The sequence below is a fragment of the Sitophilus oryzae genome, unplaced genomic scaffold, assembly GCF_002938485.1.
Source record: "Sitophilus oryzae breed Bouriz unplaced genomic scaffold, Soryzae_2.0 scaffold_1576_pilon_pilon, whole genome shotgun sequence".
Taxonomy (NCBI): domain Eukaryota; kingdom Metazoa; phylum Arthropoda; class Insecta; order Coleoptera; family Curculionidae; genus Sitophilus; species Sitophilus oryzae.
In genome coordinates this window covers 10,622,627-10,646,214 of record NW_022146254.1, presented here as the reverse complement: position 1 = coordinate 10,646,214, position 23,588 = coordinate 10,622,627, and the positions used below count along the sequence as shown (strand labels likewise).

At 33.3% G+C, this 23,588-nt stretch overlaps 2 protein-coding genes across 2 annotated transcripts in view; both read left to right on the top strand.

The window, feature by feature from the left end:
• Positions 1–23,588, top strand: part of LOC115879071 (toll-like receptor 6) — an 80,552-nt gene that overhangs the window by 47,270 nt on the left and 9,694 nt on the right. The gene's annotated exons all lie outside the window — the stretch shown is intronic.
• On the top strand, positions 15,032–20,191 carry LOC115879090. Its single transcript, XM_030895738.1, has 2 exons — positions 15,032–18,658; positions 18,821–20,191. Exons 1-2 carry the CDS (start codon positions 15,032–15,034, stop codon positions 20,189–20,191), a joined length of 4,998 nt encoding a protein of 1,665 aa, XP_030751598.1.

Here is a 23,588-nt window from a genome sequence, read left to right as displayed (position 1 = left end):
TGACATATATGCAACCGTTCATATTTTCTGTTATCGATGGCTTTGGATAGATCCAAGGGAGGGGGAGGGGATGTAATCGCAAGGGAGGTTTTGATTTATTTCATCAAAAGGAGAAAAACAAGGAGGGTAGATGTGTTTTTCTTCTGGGTGTATCGGATTGCAGGACATTATTCATATTAGAGAAGAAAAAAATAGTTATTTTTTATTCAAGACGATAAAATGGTATTTTATCGTCGTGTATAAAACAATATTTTTTCCATAGCGAGTTACGTTTTAAAAAATATTCAGAAATTATAACTTCAAGGAATTTATTACGAGTAGAAAAAATATTGTGCTTGATTGGCGTTGGTTTCTATGTAATTTGAGAAGTAAATAAAGCTGTCTCTTTAGTTGTCAGTTTTGAGTCAATATTTTTTAATTCTCTTTCGTGTCGATTGCTGATTGAATTGGAGCCGGAAATGGCTCAAAACGAAATAAGTAAATTACCAACAGATATTCAGGCTGAGGCGACAAATGCCATATCCAAACTACTTCCATTTAAATCCCGAATAACTTATGAAAATGAATACAAAAATTTTCAAAAATGGAAGCAATTAAAAAACGTGCGAGAAGAAATAAAGTTTTTAACCTATCCTCGCTGTTAAAGTATCATTTAATCTACCCTTGTGGTTAAAGTACTATTTTATCTACTATTTTTGATAGATATAAGGCAATTTGAACAGTTATCATGAAAAAAAAGGAATTTTATTAGTATTGATAATTTTTATAGCATAAATTAACAGTTCTGCATGAAAATAAGGTTTTTATTACATTATTATCAGATCTATTTTCATATGATAAACTATTAAATAAATATTGCATCGTGTCTCAGTCTCGGTCTCGTTCTCGGCCGAGAAATCTTTTTCTCTCGATCTCGGTCTCGGCCAAGATTAAAAATCCAGGTTCGGTCGGACCTTACTGTTATTATAATAAAAGCACAAACTTTTAATATTTACCTATGAAGTTTGAATAATATTGATACATAATCTTGAAAGAAACAAATGGTGAATTAGACAAAAAACAACTGAAAAATTACTGACTAAAATAAATGTTTCCAACCGAAATCAAAAGAAAAAACCCAAAGTTAAAAACTTTACTCCCACTCCTTATGCCTTATCCTGGCAGTTCGTTGAAAATACGGTCCTGGAACCAATCAATTGAACAGTTCTAACAAAATGGCGTCCCGGCAGGAGATACATGAGTGTCGTTTGTTATCGCGCGAGACTTTATTGACAATGCGTCACTCCAGAGATTGATGATTGGCATAATATTTTTATCTAGAGCGCTGAGGTCGTCTGCTGCATGAAATCGTCTCTTTTTTATCGGAAGTCTCTTTCTAGGATGACATGTGTATTATAAGAATGTTATTGAAGAAATCGAGAATATTATCATTATGCGAAACAAGATTTTTGTATCAATGGAGATATTAAAAACAATTAAGTATTTTTTTCCAGATATTAAGAGTCTATTACGCCGTACTGTTCGGGTCGCTCTCAGGGGTCGGGTAAAACGGGTGTTCTTCAAATTCCAAACACACGTGCGTTGATTAAGGCTTGATTAAGGTTTGCCGAGCTTCAGCATTTGCCATAAAATAGCGAGCAATTTGTTACAAAACCATATAAATTATACAGACCGGACCACCGTAGTAGTAACATAGGCAGAACCGGACGAATTAGCGCATACCCGTCCGCCAGATAAAAACCAGGCGAAAAAATGCGATAAAATAAAAATAGGTAGATATATGACAAGAATGTTTCAGAATTTGTATTTATTAGTGTTTTAATAACCAAAACGAATACATATATTCTCGCGACAGCTCTCGTGTAAAATTTATCAGTTAAGTAAAATAATGGATGTTTACGAAGTTCGTGAGAAAATTGAAATTGTAAAATGGTATTTCCAAAATAGGTCTTATCGGAATATACGAACAATTTTTCCACAAATTTTTGTAAACAGGCCAATTCCATCTTTACCTACTATATCTAGAGTTATTAATAATTTTGAAACACATGGGTGCGTGTTCCCACAAAAAGCCTGATGTGTTGATTAATGAAGAACAGGAGTTAAAGCAAGTGTTCATTTGTGCTACTGCGGATCAAAATCCCACGTTTTCAAGTAATCAAATTGAAGTAACAGATTCTTCACCTAGCACGGTTAAAAGTCCTTAAAAAGAATGCAAGAAATCTTCCATGAATACCAATTTCGGCGTATGGCGTTTTGTGAATCTGTGATGGAAAAGGCCAATTTAGATGAAAACTTTATTCGGTGTATAGTTTTCACCGACGAATCAAGTTTTCCTTTATTGAGTCGTCATAACTCTACACAAGTACGATATTGGTCTCGGGAAAATTTGCACAGATATTTTGAGGTACGCACGCAATACCCTTTAAAGCTAAATGTTTGGGGTGGTTTTGTATGGGAGCATATGATTGGTCCATTTTTTATAGAGGGTAATTTAACTGTTGCAAAGTATTTAGACTTGTTACAGCAGCAGATTGTCCCTAGGATTCGTGAGTTATTGGGAGAAAGATTCCACAATGTCTGGTTTCAACAAGATGGTTGCCCTGCTCACAATGCCCGTATTTAAGTTTTGGCTTGTAAACACACTCAAATAATAGTATTTTTATTTTAAATGTGACCTTAAGTGAAGGTAAACACTTAAAATGAATATAATAAATACTCGGTACTCCTCGCGTCGTATTCCTAATCTGTCAAGAGTAACGACCGACCCGTCCAAGCACAACTGCAACTGCGTACTGCCTGACCAGCTGACTAGATACGAGGCGCTTCCGGGCTTCCCTCGGCAGTGAATCTCGAGTACGAATAAACGCAAATTCGTCCGGTAACCTGCTATGTTATTAGTAGCCTGGTCTTCTCTGTATATCACTGTAATCACAAAACTTCAATCTATTTCTGTATTGTAGCGAAATTTTAAATTATGTCTTTATTTTCGAGAAAATTTAGTTCAAACATAAGGAATGTTTTGTTGATGTTTGACCATCAAAATCTTAAAGATAAAGAAGTTGTCTAAAAATGTGCTACAATACGGATATAGTATAATCCGTTATCTTTAATTTCCTTCTTCATTTATGTAAAAATATCTAACCAGTTTCACATAAAACGTTAAATGCCGAACGCTTATTTTGCTACTTTTTTCGGACTAGTGAAATGAACACTTAACCATTGAATTAAAAGCCAATTGAAGTAACCTAATACTATTTTTATATTCATGTTTTAAAAAAGGTTTCGACGATACCATTTTTTTATTTTGATTTTAATTGGTGCGGCTTTGTTGGGCTTTTCTAAGTTTTTTTATTTGTATTTAAAAACGAGCAATAAGACTGTACAGGGTGAGTCAACGATAGAGTAAAGTCCATTATCTCATTTGTTGCAAGGTTTACAAAAAAATGTTTAATATAAAAGTTATAGGGATGGCTAAGATACACATTTTAAAATTATTATAGAGTATACAAGGTGCTTCAAAAAAGTGTAGCGGCTATAACATATGTTTTTTTAAATGCAACATCCTATTTTTTATTTTATTTTTAGATTCTGCGTAAAATTCCATATTTTTTTTATATATACTGTTATATATCTAAAATTAGTAGTTTTTGTAATATTTCAATTTATTTAAACAAATGTTAAATTGCAGTGTGGTAAAAAATTGTCAGTGGTGCCATTGTTTCTGAAGTTGGAGTACCAAAATTTGGTAGGAGAGTTTTATAGAGATGAAAAAAAATATATATGTAAAGATATTTTAGTTAGATGATACAGGGCGTTCAAAATACATTTATGAATTTCAACTACTTAAAATTAAAAAATCTCAATTTTTTTAAATGGGACACCCTATATATTATAATTTTTTCTGATAGATTTGACAAAACTCTTCAACTTTTATTAACTATGTCATATGCCTATTTTTAATAGTTTGCGATTTATTCCCATTTTTTCTATTTTTACCCATATTTTCAATACAATTACCCTATAAAATCATAGTTACCATGACAAAACAAAACTATTTATTACTTACCTTTAACAGGTAGCTTCATAATTAGTTACAATTGCTGGTATTAGTTAAAATTAATTAACTTTACTCAAATAAATTAAATCGCAGTAGTGAATTTCTTGGTGTATTTCTTATTATGAAAGTTGACACTTGGGATTTTTCGTCGGGGCGAATAGCCACAGATTAGGGTAATACTAGATTACCTAATTGCTGAAGACTACTGATATATGAATTTTCTTCGACATACAGTAAAGTTTTTTCTGGTAGTATATAATTCTGGTTTATAATTCATTTAGTAAAGCCAATATTACTACTGCCGCGAAACCACTGTCCCATTACACACTGAAGATGTTTTCTAGATAATATACATCTATCCTTATAGTAGTTAGCCAAAGTACTATATAATATATAGTACTGAACCAAAAAATGTGGTTTTCTAAGCTTGTCCGTGTATATCAATCACATTAACTAATTATTAATTTCAAGAAAATCTGTAACTATTATCTCTACCATTTATACTTATTACAACAAATTAAACTAAAATTCTAATTATGTTCTTAACTTGCTTAACAGACATGAAATTGTGATAATTATTACTTTTTGTCATGGCAACTATGATGTTATAGCGCAATTGTATTAAAAATATGAGTAAAAATAGAAAAAATTGAAATAAATCGCAAACTAATAAAAATAGGTATATGACATTCTTAATAAAAGTTGAAGAGTTTGGTAAAATCTATTAGAAAAAATGATAATATATAGGGTGTACCATTTAAAAAAATTGAAATTCCTTAATTTTAATTAGTTGAAATTCCTAAATATATTTTGAACACCCTGTAACATCTAACTAAAATATCTTTACATAGGTATTTTTCTATATCTCTATAAAATTCTCCTACCAAATTTTAGTTGTCCAACTTCAGAATCAATGCCATCATTGACAATTTTTTAACCCACTGCAATCTAACATTTGTTTAAACAAATTTAAATATAACAAAAACTATTAATTTTAGGTATATAACATTATATATAAAAAAGTTATAGAATTTTACGCAGAATCTAAAAATAAAATAAAAAATAGGGTGTTGCATTTAAAAAAACATATGTTATATTCGCCACACTTTTTTGAAGCACCCTGTATACTGTACAATAATTTTAAAATATGTATCTTAACCATCTCTATAACTTTTATATTTAATATTTTTTTTGTAAACCTCGAAACAAATGAGATAATGGACTTTACTCTATCGTTGACTCACCCTGTACTTACTGAAGGTAAATAATTATATTCCATAAACACTTAACAACTCTTAAGTCAGAGAATCTTTTCTTAGCTCTGAAAAATCCTCTTCAAAACCTGGAAAAAGGTAAAACTCTGAATAGAAACATTATTATTTTACTGCCAGTCACTAATTTCTATTTATAAATGTAATAATGGGCGTCATTAGAGCCGGCCGTTAAAGCCCGAGTGGCACTAAATCCTTCATAGAAGTACTAAAAACGTAGACACCTTTCTGGGAAAATCTTTGACACCGCTCGCGGCTCAGGTAATTTTAAGGGCTATTTATAAAGCCGTAAAAATAAATTTGTCACTTAAAAGTCAAACGGAAAAGAGACAATTAAAAGGCTTTTAGTTTATTTCGCATTTTTCTTCGGTTTTTAGTGTTGTAAATTAAATTAAGTGACAATGAAAGGATGGTGAAAATAAAATAGTGAACATGAAAAAAGTTGATGAAATTTTATATTTTTATACGTTTTCGAGTGCAGTAAATTAAGTAGATGCTGACAACAAAGAGACAATAAAGATGTTTAACATTTTTCTTTCAATTTACTTTCTGACAGTTATTTTAAGATTACTCCTTCATTGATATAATTATATATTGATTTACTCTTTTTTTCATATCAACTGTCAAAATTGCCTTATATCTATCAAAAATAGTAGATAAAATAGTACTTTAACCGCAAGGGTAGATTAAATGATACTTTAACAGCGAGGATAGGTTAAAAACTTTATTTCTTCTCGCACGTTTTTTAATTGCTTCCATTTTTGAAAATTTTTGTATTCCTTTTCATAAGTTATTCGGGATTTAAATGGAAGTAATTTGGATATGGCGTTTGTCGCCTCAGCCTGAATATCTGTTGGTAATTTACTTATTTCGTTTTGAGCCATTTCTGGTTCCAATTCAATCAGCAATCAATCGACACGAAAGAGAATTAAAGAATATTGACTCAAAACTGACAACTAAAGAGACAGCTTAATTTATTTGTCAAATTACATAGAAACCAACGCCAACCCAGCACAATATTTTTTCTACTCGTAATAAATTCCTTGAAATAATAATTCGCTACGAAAAAAAATATTGTTTAATACACGACGATAAAATTGCATTATCGTCTCCCGAAATTAATAGACACTAATTTCAAGGTTCTGAATGAAGCTTGAATTCATACCAAACTATGAATGGTACTACTTAAATCCTACAAAATATAGTACAAACACATATCTTAATAATTACATTTCACCCACAAATGACGTCATCACACTAATTTATGTTGGCTTCATCCGGCCGTCGAATAATCCGTGTCTAGGTGTTCTATATAGTCTAGTCTCTGGACCCTTGTCAATACAAGATTATTTATCATTTCGTTGTGTCCAGAACGAGCGACAGCAGTCCTGTGTGTGTCTATGTCGCTCGGGTCTCTGCGTCCGATGTTTACTGTTGGGGGGTTCCTGCTAGAATTATATCCATTATAACTAGATTGGTTTCAGCGGCATAATAGGAATTTGGAACGGACATTTCTTCGTTATGTCACGTGTTTCCCCGCTGGAACGAGTATCGATCATCGTTTTTATGTAAACAACGATTTTTCATTTTGTTTATTTTGTTTTGTCGCAGATTTTCCCATGTGTCGGGTTTTCGACGTCCAAAATCAGGGTAATAGAACATTTCAGCTACTTTTTAGTTGCTCTTGTTATCCTAATAACAGTTAACTTAAAGAGTACATAAGCTAATAGAAATATTAGATACAAAGAAAAAAAATATTGATAACCGAGACACAAGGTTGATAGGAAACCTATATTGGTGACAGACCATTGAGGACGGATTCGATACAGGACAGATTTTTTTCTAAAATATACAAATGGATGCCAAAATAGATGCATATTGTCTCCTCCTCTTTTCAATATATACATACAACGCAGGTGTATTGAATAACTCGGCATTTTGAAAAAAGACTAGTCATATCATAAAACGCCGGCGTTTTTAACAATAGAAGAATATTTTACAAAGAGCCTATCGCTTTTCAGTCGCTTTGCAAAATGCCTAATGAAAACTAGTGAGATTGCACAAAACATTTTAAGCCGGAGTCTCATGCATCCGAAATCCGATGACACGACGATCCGACGGTGCTCCTATTGGTCGAAATATTTTGACAACAATTTTTATCCGATAATTTTAACTAATCATCCGACGTCGTATAAAGTTAAATTTTGTTTAACTTTTGTACGATATCGTGTGTTTTTTAACCTCACTTTTTTTGAAAACATTTGTTTTTAAAAACAAGTTTAGTGGGAAGTGGGCAATTTCGGGATATTTGGCGAGGAAGTTATTTTTATAAGTGTTTCTCCAATAAAACATGACATGAATCTCTATTCAGCGCAGCAGAAAAATGTTAAAACTGTCAAATTTCGGAACGAACTTTCGGATGTATGTGACAGGTTTTTTTTATTTCACACGATAACTTCAAATTTCGGATGTCGTACCATCGGATTTCGGATGCATGAGACTCCAGCTTTACGCGGGATTGGTAAAACTAACCTAAATTTATTCAACGACATTTCTTGACTTCTCTTTCAAAATTAGAAAATAACGACCCAAAAAGTGACAATTCTGTTAAATATAGTAAGGTTAAGGACGATTATTATAAAGATCTAAATTCATTTTATCCTAAACAAATAAAAGTTCCAAAAAAAGAAAGCAAAGTTCCACAAAGAAGCCCTGTACACAGAATCGAATTACAGAATATATTTTGTATTTAAAATTATGTTACTTATAATTATAATTCATGAAATAGGGTTCCAGTTGTTTTTGTCCAAACAAAATAAAATTTTGACATAAATTATTGTTTTTGTATAGGAAAATATGGGGTGGTTTTTATTAAAGCGTAAATTATTCAATATGCTTATGCTCATAGCTGACTTAACTTTGATCATTTTTTAATCTTACTGGTCACAATTTGGCATTTTGTAAAACGACTGAAAACAGGCACTCTTTTTGCAGAAGTGTACAGAAAATATTGCCATTGTTTATTATGCCTAATTGTGAATAGGCTTTTTTGCAAAGTGATTGAAATTAGATTAAAAATTCCTTCTTTTTTTGCGTTTCCTGCGTTTTATAATATGCACAGACTTTTTGCAAAAAGCCGGATTATTCTTTGGGCCTGCGAAATATACATATAGTGAGACCATCTTTCAAGAAGCTTTGGAAGAGGGAGATGAGCGAATCAAACTGAATGGTCAACGAATCAACAATATCAGATACGCTGACGATGCAGTAGTGAAGATCTGAAGAACCTACAACAAATAAATTTCTCCTGCAAAAATATGGGCTGAATATAATTTTGAAGGAAATAAAATTCATGATTATCATAAGAGATAATAAGTACTACAAATATACAAAATATAAGTACTACAATATCAATAGACAGTGTCCCAATAGAAAAAGTCTAACACTACAAATACTTGGGTACAATAATAAATGAAACTGCCCAGCAATTGCAAGAAATAAAATCCAGGATTGAGGTAGCCAGAAATTATTTTTAAAAACTAAAGTTTTTTTTTGAAGTAGAGATATAAACTTAGATTTAAGAACAAGAGTGCTCCGACGCTACGTGTTTTCAACTTTATAATATGGTACCGAAGCGTGGACCCTTAAAACAGAAATCAACAAATTGTCGGCTTTTGAAAGGTGGTGTTATCGGCGCATGTTACGAATAATTTCTTCGGTCGACAGACTTACAAATAGCGAGATGCCTACGCAGTATGGACAAGGAAGAAGAAATACATAAAACCATTAAGAAGAAAAAATATAGAATATTTTGCACGCATGTTATAAGAGGTCCATGATGATAACCAACCTTCGTTAGGAGTCGATACTTGAAGAAGAAGGTTTTACAAAGCACCTCTAGTTAGTATACATAGTCGAAGGTCTCGTGGCTAGCTCCCCATGTTTCCTACCCTATTCCGTTCGTCAGAATCGAATATAAACATAGAGTTCTGTGTGTGTACGGGCGCATATAACGCATTAATTAATAGGATGAATAAATAGAATGGCGCAGTTTCAGTAAAATCGGATGAATAATAAGGAAAATTTTGTGTACGTAAGGGGATCATGTTGATAGAGGAGGAAAACGGAAGGCAGGGAAAAATAAGCTGGGATTAATAAGAAAAGGGTATTTAATACAAACACATATAATTCTAAAATATCTTGTATCTCTAAAATGTTAGGCTGGTATACTATTTTGTAAAAAGAAGTATGTGTGGAAGAAGTATCTTTCTTTCTTGAGTTATTACTCATCATAGAGTGTCAGGGGCTTTGACTAAAGCCAGTATGTGAGACGGTTTTACACAGGTTAGTTCTCCATCTCCGATATCAGTCATACCAACGTTTATGGCACGAATGGTTGTCGTTTCAGTGATCAGGTGTTCTGGTGTTTCCCTATTTTCCTCACAGTATCTGCATTAAGTCAATATACAGAGAGGAATAAGACAGGGATGTGTGCTGTTTCCTTCGTAATTTAATGTTTATTCTGAGGCGATTTTTCGGGAATGCTCTTCAACAGATTGCGGCATTAAAGTCAACGGCGAAGTCATTAACAACATTAGATTTGCCGATGACACAGTTCTTATAGCCGACTCTGATACTGTCTCCAGAGTTTAGTGGAACGACTTGAAGGCTCCTGTAAGAAATACGCGATGAAGATCAATTCTTCTAAAACTAAAGCCATGGTATTTGGAAAGAACCAAAATGTACCAATTCCTATTAAAATATAGGGCAATACCTTAGAACAGGTCTACAAGTTGAAATATTTGGGGTCCTGGATAGTTAACACCTTGAACAACGCGTGGAAATAAAAACCAGAATAGAACAAGCGAGAAATGTATTTTTAAAAATGAAGAACGTCTTCTAGAACCCCAGATTGGACCTTGAGTTGAGAACTAGACTCGTTAAGTGTTATGTTTGGTCAATCCTATTATACGGAGCAGAAACATGGACACTGAAAGTTCAAGAGATGAATCGCCTCGAATCGTTCGAAACATGGATATATCGAAGAATGCTTAAAATTCCATGGACGGCCCATATCACAAATACCGAAGTCTACAACAGAATAGGCAGAGAAAGAGAATTGCTCAATATAATAAAAATAAGAAAAACATCATACATAGGGCATATATTGAGAAATGAAAAATACCACGTCTTACAATTGATAGTTAAGGGTAAGATTGAAGGAAAGAGAGGTCTCGGCAGAAAGAAACTATCTTGGTTGAGAAACATCAGAAACTGGACTCACCTAACTTTTGAAGAACTCATAAGGAAAGCCGAGAATCGTGAAGATTTTGTCAATGTGATCGCCAACCTCCACGAAAGAAGAAGAAGAAGAAGATCACGCACGTAAAGAAGAAGAAGATCTGCATTAACCGCTGTTAAGCTAATAAGTTCAATCTACTGAGGTATTCAATGAGGAGACAGTGTCTTATATACGTCAAGATATATTACACCAAGGGAAATCTTCTTTGATTTTTCTCCATCGCAAGTCTTGAGAAATCTCTTTGAATGTCTTAGATCCATGGAGGTTTCCCATTCCAGGTTACAGATAGATTCTTCCAGGTTCTTGAGCTCAGCTTTCAGTTGGTTTCCATTTGGAAAGCAGAGTTATTCGGGTCCAGTTACTGGAGTGCTCGTCCTTTACTAGCTAGATCGTTTGCCTTTTCATTACCTTCTAGCCCTTGGTGTGCTGGTAATCCAGAGTAGGAGAACTTATAAAATTGCTGTAAATCGTTACCATCTTCATCAGAAGCGAATATTTCCAATTAAAATAAAGCTATTGAGATGAAATAAAAAACAAACTATGAGGAAAAAATGTACCTTGATAACAAAGCAGTTTTTATATTCTCTACTTTGTTCCTAACTATTCCACAACGTGTTTGAAACATTTTCCTAAATATAACATTTTGTTTTCCTCTATAAAAGGGAGATTAAGAGGACTTTAATGTTTAACTTAAAAAAAGGTTAAAAAGTCAAATAATTGGGCTATACATTGCTTAAAAGATCATCAAATTCGTCAGTCAACTTTAAAATACGGTAATCGCATAACAATTTTCGATGCACGTGATCATTATTTTTTAAATATTTTTACGTTTTATTTTTAATATAGTAATTAATTGATTTATTGATTTCTTGATTGATCTTACAAATCCACAAGTGATAATAAGAAGTAAGAGGGTGCCATTAATGCACAAATTAATAATCACAAAATTTACTAAAAATTAACGTAGAAATAACTTTGAAAGTGGTATAATGTGCTTACCAATCAAACTTACTTCTCTGATTGCAGTCAAGGATAATAAAGGACCTTTATTGTCACGTTCTCATTCAAAATAGTTTATCAGGGAAGCTACAAGCTCTTTGATTCGACTGTTTAAATGCTTGGGCATGTTTTCAACACACAATTTCAATAAATGCAGTACAAAAACTCGAAAATTTAGTTCTTAAAAGAACTGTTTCTGCTTAAAAGTACGATTTTTAAAAAATAATAGGCAAAAAACGAGAATTACTTACAAAGATTCAACAACACGATATTATACAAAATAATGACTGACATTATGATAATTGTCAAATAATAAACGACAACGTTGTTGAACACGACGCAATGTGACTAACATAGCAATAATAAAATTCGCTTTAAACTAATTTTTGCAGCTTTAATCGAAATAAAATATCTGTTACTATCATTTGCTCTATAAAGTAAAATGAAGAGCTGCTCGGTATCTTAAATTATACAACAAACTTAAATATTTTTGGCCAAAATTTCATTTCAGGGGTAATTGGGGTAATTACCCCTCCCAGAAAGAAATTAATTAATAAGATAAAATTTGGTATAATATAAAATTGTTACAAAAAAGTTAATAACACAAATTAAAACAGAATATCCAAACCAATCCAAGTAGATTTTTTTCCACAGTTACAACCATGCCAAACCTTCCAGCAAAAATTTAATTCAAATTTAGTACTTTTTTGAATATTCACGCTATCCCTCCCAGACTCAATCTCTAGATGCGCCACTGTTTCGTTTAGTCAGTTTTATAGGCTTTAATGTCAATTTCGATATGATTGATGACGTGCATCGGAAAATATTTTGCGATTACTGTACATGAAAATTTTGAGGTGTCCGTTTTTATCAGTTGTTCCATTTTTATAGTAAATAAATTAAATTATTTTACTTTTTCGTCCTGAGTTTCAGACAAACAGCTCCCGGCATCATTGTTTTAATTAACTTACTCTCTGCCAGACAACATACGACATCCTGCAGTCGCATTAGATACGGCAGCGTGTCATGACAAAAGGATCCAGCGTCACAATAGTCTGGATCCTGCCGTTATCCAACTGTGGACAAAGACAAAATGGAGCAGGCCAGCGGGCAAATGCGCCGTATTAATTAACCGAGCGGTGTTGTCAAATTTTGTAGAATTCACTGAAATCTAGGGATTTTTTTATCAAACCAGAAACCTTACAATAACTCTTTTTTTATCGGTTATATTCTGAATATATTTGATTTATGTGTATAATTTATTAATCTAAAAAATAGTAAATTAAAAGATAATTATAAATATTTATTTACGACACAGACATCAAAGGATCTTTCATAGCATCCTCGTCATAAAATTAATCTAGACTGTAACTTTAACGTAATGAACTTTACAGCGGATATTCTAATTACCTTTGATCTTACCGTTACTATATGTTTTATGAATAAATTTATTTTCTTTTTTCTTCAAAGATTAACGCTACACATTAGACCTTTGTAAAATTATGGCGAAAAGTACATTTTAACTCCTTTGATGAATTTGTTTCAAACCCATTTTTCATATATACCGTGTGATCAAATGAAAACTTTTTTACTTAGTATGTAGGTGGCGCCCTCTACAAGTAGGACTCATAATGACATCAAAATCAAATTTCTCATATCAAAAAACTCCCAAACACCAAATTTCATCCAAATATTGACGATACTTCAGAAATTATTTGGAAAAAAATCGAAATAAAAATGAAACTTCTACACCCTGTATCTTCGAAACTAAGCATTTTAGGAACGAACTGTTTTACTTATTTTTATCTGCAGAATATGCTCTGCCGAAGTTTCCCGAATACAGTTCGGACCAACCTGTATAATATTATGTATGTATGTGTAGCTATAATTTTGAAAAAACCCTGATTTTATGAGGAAAAAATCGAAATTTTATACAGTGGCGGGCTTGTTAAAGGTTTCTTTTAGCCCGAGGGCTCAATCATCGTAAAATTACACCTGAAAAAGCATCGAACATCACTCCGAAGATCGATAATGATAATGAGAGAGCAAAAATAACCGAAAATTTATGGACGGCAAAGGTGCCAAACAATCGTCGCCACTGAGCGAAACAGAGAGAGACGAAGGCAAGAACAAGTTCAGAGCAGGGTTGGATCTGTAGAGAATAACCAGTAGATAACATCTTGTTACTGATGTTTTATAATATTTTATTACATTTTATTACTCTAGCTCTATACAATTAAGTAAAATATTAATTACATTATGAATCGTTGAATGAAAATGTGCACAAGGTATTGAAAATATGCAATGAAAAATAAGCATTGGTAATAAAAAAATGTGAAGATGTTTTTCAAATAATTTATTGGCTAAAATCTTTAGTTTCGGAAATACAGGGTGTAGAAGTTTCAGTTTCATTTCGATTTTTTCCGAATAATTTCTGAAGTAACGTCAATATTTGGATGAAAATTGGTGTGAATTGGTGTATGGAAGTTTTTTGAAATGAGAAATTTGATTTTGCTGTTAGGATAACTCCTACTTGTAGAGAGCACCAACTACATATTTTTAACTGGTTTGAACAGTAATAACTTTTCGTTCGTACCTGTATAAAACTACTGAGTAAAAAAATATACATTTACGACATTTTTTATGTAAAAAAGGTCTCTTGGTAAAAATCGCTAGGAGTTATGATTCTTGAGATATTTCGAATCGAAATTATCAATACCAGTCATTATTGGCATAAATTAAACATGTTGATTAAATATAGTTATTAGACTGAAATAATGTTTAGTGGTCATTCAGTGTTTTTATTGTTTTCTGTTTTCCTATTTTTATGTGTAAAGTTACCTTTAGTTATTGTACGTGTGGGACGACCTTAAGATTGAGAGTCGTCTGTCAAAAAAAAAAAAAGAAGATGGCGGAACAATAAAGTAGTCAGTAATACGTCCGCTGTTTTAATACAAGTTTTTAATTGCAATAGTAATACCTCTGAGTAATACTATCAACGAAGAAATAGTTCAATCTACAACATATTTGGTCCTTCGAGCCGGTAGCTGGGTGAAATCTTCAATTATTTCAAAGATTCAAAGAAAATCCATACTTTTCCGATCAATTTCTATCGTTCAAGGTCGAAGCCGGACGAGTCCATTTGCGCAAGACGATCCAGAATAGGGGAGTTGCGTAGTAAAAGCGGTGCGAAGAGTGGACTGGTCCAACTGCATCGGAAAAGGGGAGGACACATCGACGAAAGCAGAAAAAAAATACGTTTTGAGAGCCGTGCCCGGGATTGGTAAAACGACGACGCAAATTGCCGGTGAGTCCGTTCCTATTTACCTTTATTATCCTTTTCTTTCAACGGGAAGATAGGTTTGCTCCAAGTTCTTATTAATAGGTTTTAATATCAAAATGCAAAACGAGGAGACAAGGGTTCTTTTAGGGAAACGTAGAGTTTTCAAACAACGACATACATTATTTGAAAAATATTTTAAAACCCTAAAGGAATCCTTTCAAGATACTTCGCCTACCGATCGTGAAAGGTTTAAGATTGCTGAATTAAAGTTACGTTTAGAAAAATATGAGAAATTAATACAAGAATACGAGATAGTTCAAACAGAGATAGAGATAAGTTCAGATGATTTAGATACACAAACGTTGGAAAGAGAAACTTTTGAGAAAAATTATTTTAGTTTATTAGTTGAGTGCAAGGAATTCTTAAGCATCTTTGACAAGGTAATTCCAAATTCTCATAGCGAATCGAGTAATTCAAGTAACTTTGATGTAGGCTCAAGTAACAATAATAAAAATGATTTCAATGTAAAATTACCAGAAATAAAATTACCGAAATTTACAGGTTGTTACGATAATTGGTTAGAATTTCGAGATACATTCGATTCACTTATCAATGAAAATTCAAGTATAACAAACATTCAAAAATTTCACTACCTGAGGGCAGCATTGGACGGCGGTGCCATGCAAGTTATTCGTTCTATAGAATTTTCGGCTGACAATTACCAGATAGCGTGGAATTCTTTACTTCAAAGGTATAATAACAATAGCGTTCTGGTAAACAATCATGTCAAAGCCATATTCGAAATGCCCACATTATCTAAAGAGTCAGCAAGTGACTTAAGAAAAATGTTAGATAGCCTCTCTAAGCATTTGTGCTCATTAAAAAACTTAAATCAACCGGTTGAGCACTGGGACACACTTCTTGTTTTTGTATTAAGTCATAAGTTAGACAAATCAACACTTCGAGCATGGGAGCAAGTTAAAGCAGCGACAACTCAGGGCAATTCGGATACGGTGACATTAAAAACATTCAAAGATTTTTTACGTTCAAGAGCCGATTTCTTAGAAACAGTTTTAATGACCAAAGAGGTCAAGATACAATCTCATTCATATCAAATTTCAACAAAGTTCAAAACTGAATGCATTTTTTGCAAGGGTTCAAATCATTATATACAAAATTGCAATGATTTTTTAAAGCTTTCAACTCAAGATCGTCTTAATCAGCTTAAGAATCGAAAATTATGCTTAAATTGTTTACGCGGTTTTCATACGATCAACAATTGCCTAGCAGGACATTGCAAAAAATGTACTCAAAAGCATAATACAATTCTTCATAACGACTTTCAAGTAAATTCAAGACCAGAGCGTCCAACAACTTCATCAAATAACGCATTTTCTGCAACTTCAAGCATTGCTTCGGATAATATTCTATTATCTACAGCACTAGTTCAAATTAAAAATTCAAAGGGATATTTTCAAACATGCAGAGTTTTATTAGATTCTGGGTCCCAATCCAATTTTATTACAGAAGATACATGTAAGAGATTAGGTCTAAAGACATTTCCAGTAAGTATTTCTGTTTCGGGTATCGTTCAAACTCCTTTTCAAATCAAACAGCGATGCAATATTACTGTAGTGTCCATGCATAACTCATTCAAAGCTGATATTTCATGTTTACTTCTACCTACAATTAATAAAGGTTTACCATTCCAGTCATTCGACCTTTCAAATTTAAATATTCCTTCCAATTTGAGGTTAGCTGATCCTGGTTTATCGGTTTCTTCAAAGATTGATATTCTAATTGGTGCTGAATGGTTCTACAATTTATTATGCATTGGTCAGTTCCGCTTAGGACCTAATTTACCTACGTTACAAAAAACTGTTCTAGGATGGGTAGTCTCTGGAAAATTATACAATGATCCTATTGCTGCGCAATCCATGTGCAATTTTAGTACAAGTTCAAACGACGAAATCTATTCTTTATTGAAAAGGTTCTGGGAAGTCGAAGAAACTGTTCCACCTGGTTCAAATGTGAAATTCTCCTCAGATGAACAGCTTTGCGAGGACATATTTTCTAAAACAACCGAGCGAAAAGACGACGGTAGATTTATTGTTCATATTCCCTTAAAATGCGATCCTATTATTCTAGGTGATTCTCGTGAAATTGCTACCAAAAGATTCTATTCTTTGGAGAAGAAATTGAATCGTGAACCAAAGTTAAAGGAAGAATATGCAGCATTTATGAACGAATATATTCAACTTGGTCATATGCGAGAAATATCTAAAATTGACGAACATTCTAATTCTGGTTTTCTGCCACATCATGCAGTTGTTAACGAAAATAATCAAACTACTAAGCTTAGGGTTGTGTTCGATGGCTCGGCACAAACTGATAATGGAATTTCTTTTAATAGTTTGCAGCTAGTTGGTCCTACCATTCAGGATAATCTTTTTTCCATTTTATTAAGATTCCGACAGGGGCCTATTGTCATCTGTGCGGATATTGTTAAAATGTATCGGCAGATAGAGATTCATAGATCACAAAAACATCTCCAAAATATTCTATGGCGTTTCGATTCTTCAGAGGAATTAAAAACTTTCGAATTACAAACAGTAACTTACGGTACTGCATCAGCTCCTTGGTTAGCTACAAGATGTTTAAAGCAATTGACCATAGATTATTCCAAAATATTCCCACAATCATCTCATTTCGTGGCATCCAATTTCTATATGGATGATTTGTTGATAAGTTGCAATTCAGAAAGTGAGGCGTTAACAATATGTGACGAAATTTCAAAAATACTTTCTTCAGGCTGTTTTCAACTTCAAAAATGGGCAACTAATAGTACCAAAATTCTTCAGCACATTCAAAATCCTTCTACTATTCTTAAAATTGGCAAGGATCAACGAACCAAGATTCTAGGTTTGTATTGGTCTTATGAAGACGATCAGCTAATGTACACTATTGCTGATTTTATCAGTTTAAATAAGTTTACCAAGCGTACTATAATGTCTGATATAGCTCAGATTTTTGATCCCTTGGGACTCTTGGGCCCATGTATCATTTTAGGAAAAATTCTTCTTCAATCACTTTGGTCCTTAAAGCTTGACTGGGATGAGTCTCTTCCAGCTACTATAGACAATCAATGGCGGCAATTACGGCAAGAACTACCAGTACTTAACATTTTAAAAATACCCAGATTTGTTTCAAATACGTCAATCGTTAAGTTGGAGTTACACGGGTTTGCCGATGCCTCTTTACAAGCATATGGCGCATGTCTATACATTCGTAGTATATCTTCCAGCGGAGAGATTCAGGTAAAGCTTTTGACAGCTAAAAGTAGGGTTAGTCCTCTAAAATCGTTAACAATTCCAAGATTAGAACTGTGCGGTGCTCTCTTGTTAGCACAGCTAGTTGATCGAGTGAAAAATTCAATGACTTTTACTTTTGATGATATATTTCTTTGGTGCGATTCCACTGTCTCTCTTGCCTGGATTCGTACTTCTCCAAGTACTTTGCAAGTTTTTGTTCAAACCAGAGTCGCTCAAATACAAAGGTTAACACAACCTAACCAATGGCATCATGTTCGAACCGCCGACAATCCTGCAGACTTTCTTTCCCGAGGTATTTTGCCTAGGGCTCTTTTGGATTGTACTATGTGGTGGAATGGCCCACAATGGCTTAGCCAACCTAAAGATCAATGGCCCTATTCTGCAGCTACTTTTGAAGGAGAACTCCCAGAAGTTAAGAAACAAAAAATAATTCTCGCAGCTTTTCAAACTTCAAATTGGATTAATATTAATAAATTTTCAAACTTAATGAAACTTCAACGGGTGGTCGCTTATTGTCTTAGATTCATATACAATTGTCGAAATCCCACTGACAAGCAATTTAAACCTTTCAAGGCAAAGGATTTATCTGATACTCTTAGATACCTTATTACGATATCTCAAAAGGATGATTTTGCAGAAGAAATTCAAACGTTGCAAAGGAGTCATGCGTTGCCAAGGCAATCTAAGCTTCTTTCTTTAAATCCTTTTCTAGACGATGAGGGTATTTTACGTGTTGGTGGACGTCTTAGTCAATCAAATTTTAGTTTTGATGTCAAACATCCAATACTTCTTTCGTCCAAGCACCATCTTACAAAATTGCTTTTTAGACACGAGCATCTAAGATTATTCCATGCTGGACAACAACAACTGCTTTATTCAATTCGTCAACGTTATTGGCCACTGGCTGGTCGCAATTTGGCTAAACAAATTGTTCATTCCTGCATAAAATGCTACCGCTGCAAACCACTGCAACCTTCTCCAATCATGGGTAATCTTCCAAAAGCGCGTGTTACTCCTGCTCCACCCTTTTATAATACTGGCATAGACTACGCAGGTCCAGTATATTTGAGTTCAAAAAAGGGAAGAGGAGCCAAGGTTTCTAAAGCGTATATTGCGCTATTTGTGTGCTTTGTGACCAAGGCCACTCATTTAGAATTGGTGAGTGACTTATCAAAGGATGCCTTCATTGCTGCCTTCCGGAGGTTTGTAGCACGCCGTGGTAAGCCAAGTAATGTTTATTCCGACAACGGAACAAATTTTGTAGGAGCCAATTCAGAGTTACGAGAATTATCTCAATTTTTAAAATCGCAAGAACATTCTTTACAAGATAGTATATCTAATATTGGCGTAAATTGGCACTTCATACCCGCATTCTCACCTCACTTCGGAGGAATTTGGGAAGCCGGTGTTAAGTCGGCTAAAAGACACTTGACTCGAATAATCGGTAGCGTAAAACTTACTTTTGAAGAGTATTGCACTATATTGGCAGAGGTTGAAGCAATCCTAAACTCTCGTCCAATCACTCCCATGTCCTCAGACCCCAATGACCTATCCGCTTTAACCCCTTCTCATTTCCTTATCGGACAACCGGCAACATCACTTCCCGATCCAGACCTTAGAGACATTTCAACGTCACGCCTTTCAAGATACCAGCTGATGCAGCAGTGCCAACAACATTTTTGGTCCCGCTGGACTCGTGAGTTTCTTAGCGAGCTTCAGTTACGCACCAAATGGAAAACTCAGCAAGCAGCACTTCAAGTTGGGTCTCTTGTTGTTCTCAGAGATGACCACTCTCATCCACTTCAATGGAAACTCGGTAGAATCGTCTTACTTCATCCAGGATCAGACGGCATCGCTCGAGTAGCTACTATCAAGACATCAAGTGGAACTGTGAAACGGAGTTTTGCTAAGTTTTGTGTATTGCCGATTGAGGTTGAAAGCTGACTCTTTCAAGGCCGGGGGCATGTTTAGTGGTCATTCAGTGTTTTTATTGTTTTCTGTTTTCCTATTTTTATGTGTAAAGTTACCTTTAGTTATTGTACGTGTGGGACGACCTTAAGATTGAGAGTCGTCTGTCTGTCAAAAAAAAAAAAAGAAGATGGCGGAACAATAAAGTAGTCAGTAATACGTCCGCTGTTTTAATACAAGTTTTTAATTGCAATAGTAATACCTCTGAGTAATACTATCAACGAAGAAATAGTTCAATCTACAACATATAATAAATTTGAAATATTTTTTCCCAAGCTTATTATTTCAGTCAAATAACTATCTACTCAACGTGTTTATTTTTTTGTCAATAATGACATGTATTGACTATTTCCATTCCAAATATCTTGAAAATGGTTTACTAAGAGGCATTTTTTACGTAAAAAGTCACCGAAATATATATTTCTTCACTCGGTAGTTTTGTACAGGTACGGATGAAAAGTTATTACTCTTCAAAACAGTTAAAACATATGTAGGTGGCGTAAAATTTATCATGTCAAAGAAATCCGAGACCCCAATTTTCAACCAAATATTGACGTTACTTCAGAAACTATTTGGAAAAAATCGAAATAAAAATGAAACTTCTACACCCTGTATCTCTGAAACTAAGCATTTTAGGACAAACATTTATACGAACTTTTTTACTTATTTTCATCTGCAAAATGTGCTGCAGAATTTTCCGAAATACAGTTCGAACCACCCTGTATTATAGAGTAGTTGATAATTAATAGAAACATTTAAATTTAATTCTAGTTCAAAAATAATAAAACATCAGGGTATTAAAAAACGAATTCAAGCTGCAAAATTGCAAATTTACTTCAAATAAATTCAAAATATACTGAATGAATCAAATTCCAGTAGTTTACCTTCTACATTGAATGAAACAAAATCTTAACGAAAAATACACTTGTTGCTTCTACCCATCCCTCCGGCACTAGAGATGAAAAAATCGTAACACGGCCCAACACACACAGACACACTCTCGACGGAGATTCTCCGAAATCGTTAACAAGAAAATTAGACACAAGCGAACAACGGCGGACGGACGGACGGGACGCGCCGAGGCCTTGTTTGAGTTACGAAGGCCCCCAATTATCGAAAATTACTAGGTGGGATCTTTTCGGACGAGAGTGTCAGAGAAGGAGCACCGCCGCGCCGCCACGCTCAATTTGAATTTAAAAACTCCCTCCGAACGCGCAATTACCGACCGATTTTCCGAAAGGTCAATTTGCGGTCGGCATTCCTCTCTCTCGAAAGCCATAAATAATATCCTCGCGTTTAAAGAAAAATTGACCAATTTGGCAACATTGTAATGCCGTTTTTTTTTAAATTTGCAATAATCCCTGTGTTCAAAGAAAAATTGACCAATTTGGCAACAATGTAACGTTGATTTTTTTTTTATTTTTAAAAATTACATTAATCCGCATGTTTAAATAAATATTGACCAGTTTGGCAACATTGTAAAATCGATTTTTTTTAATTATTAAATGTTACAATAATCTGCATATTCGAAAAAAAATGACCTATTTGGCAACATTGTAACATTTTGTTTTATTTAAAATGTACGATAATACCTGCATTTAAAGGAAAAAAATGGCCAATCTGGTGACATTGTAACATGTTTATTTATCTTATACTAATATAATACTCTCTATGTTCAAAGAAAAATTGACCAATTTGGCAACATAATCCGCATGTTTAAAACATTGACCTATTTGGCAACATTGTAACGTCATTTATTTTATTTTGTAATTCCTATGTTCAATGAAAAATTAACCAATTTGGCAACGTTGCTACGTTGATGAGTTTAATTTTTAAGATTTACAATAATCCCCATGTTAAAAGAAAAATTTCCAATTTGGCAACATTGTAACGTCGATATTTTTAGTTTACAAGAGTTTCAAAAATCATGATGTTTAATTAAAAAATTGGCCAATTTGACAACATTGTAATGCCGATTTTTTACTTTTTTTCAGTTTGTAATAATCCAAGAAAAATTGACCAGTTCAAAGAAAAATTGTCAAATTGAATTTGGCAATATTGGAACGTCATTTATTTTATTTTTTGCAATAATCCCAATGTTAAAAGAAAAATTGCCTAATTTGGCAACATTATAATGCCGCTTTTTACTTTTTTAAATTTGCAATAATCCTTATATTCAAAGAAAAATTGACCAATTTGGCAACATTGTAACGTAGATTTTTTTTATTTTTTAAGTTTTACAATAATCCGCATGCTCGAAGAAAAATTTACCTGTTTGACAACATTGTAACGCGATTTATTTTATTTTGTAATCCCTATGTTCGATGAAAAATTAACCAATTTGGCAACATTGAAACGTCGATGTTTTTAATTTTTAAGATTTACAATAATCCCCATGTTTAAAGAAAAATTGACCAATTTGGCCACATTAATTCGAAAATGTACAATAATCCCAGTATTTAAAGAAAATACGGAAGAAAACATATTAGTTGCATTTTATCTACTTAAGAAAATTAAAAAATTATTGCTAACATTAATATTAAAATTCTTAACTATTACAAAATCGTAAACTATCTGAAAATTAAATTAAACAAACCATAACCACATAATTTCAAGCATTTAACGCTTATTTTTAAAGTTAATTTTTACAGCAATACACTCAAAAGATTTCACCGAATTCCATATACCTACCTATCCATACCCTTCAAAGCGACACACTTCCACCCAAAAGGCGCTGAGAAGGGTCGACTTTTACCCTGTCCCTTCCCAAATCCTTTAACCCACATCAGCTAAAAATAAAATTATTAAACCCCATGCCAGCCATCATACATTTTTCGAAAATTATTTTAATTTTTCCACCGGCACACCTTGACTTTATCGATGTACATTTGACGGATAAGGGCTCGAAAATACGTAGAATAAAAGGGATAGGGAGGAGCTGAATAATGTCAATCAATCAAACATAAAAAAGGAGTTGGGAGAAGGGTATACTTATTCCTTTATTTGGGGTTAGGAAAAAGGTGTTTTGATTGTCGGGAATTATTAATATTCATTGGGCGTAGCTCTCTGCCCAGTTTAAAGCATTTATTAAGTGTTAAATTGGTGTTTGTAACATGACATTTCCGGAGAATAAAAAATAAAAAGTACTGGACAGGAAATATAGTTCGTTTCGTGATTCAAATTATTATTAGAAGAATAATAAGAAAATATTCAATGCTAATTTTGACGGATGATGTTAATTTTTTCATATACAGGATGTCCCAATATTCCGTGGACATAGAACTACTACGTATTTTTGGAATCAAAATAAGATCATTGAACACAATTTACCTCTTACAAAAGTGCTTCGTTTGTCCGTTAGGGGGCATCAAAC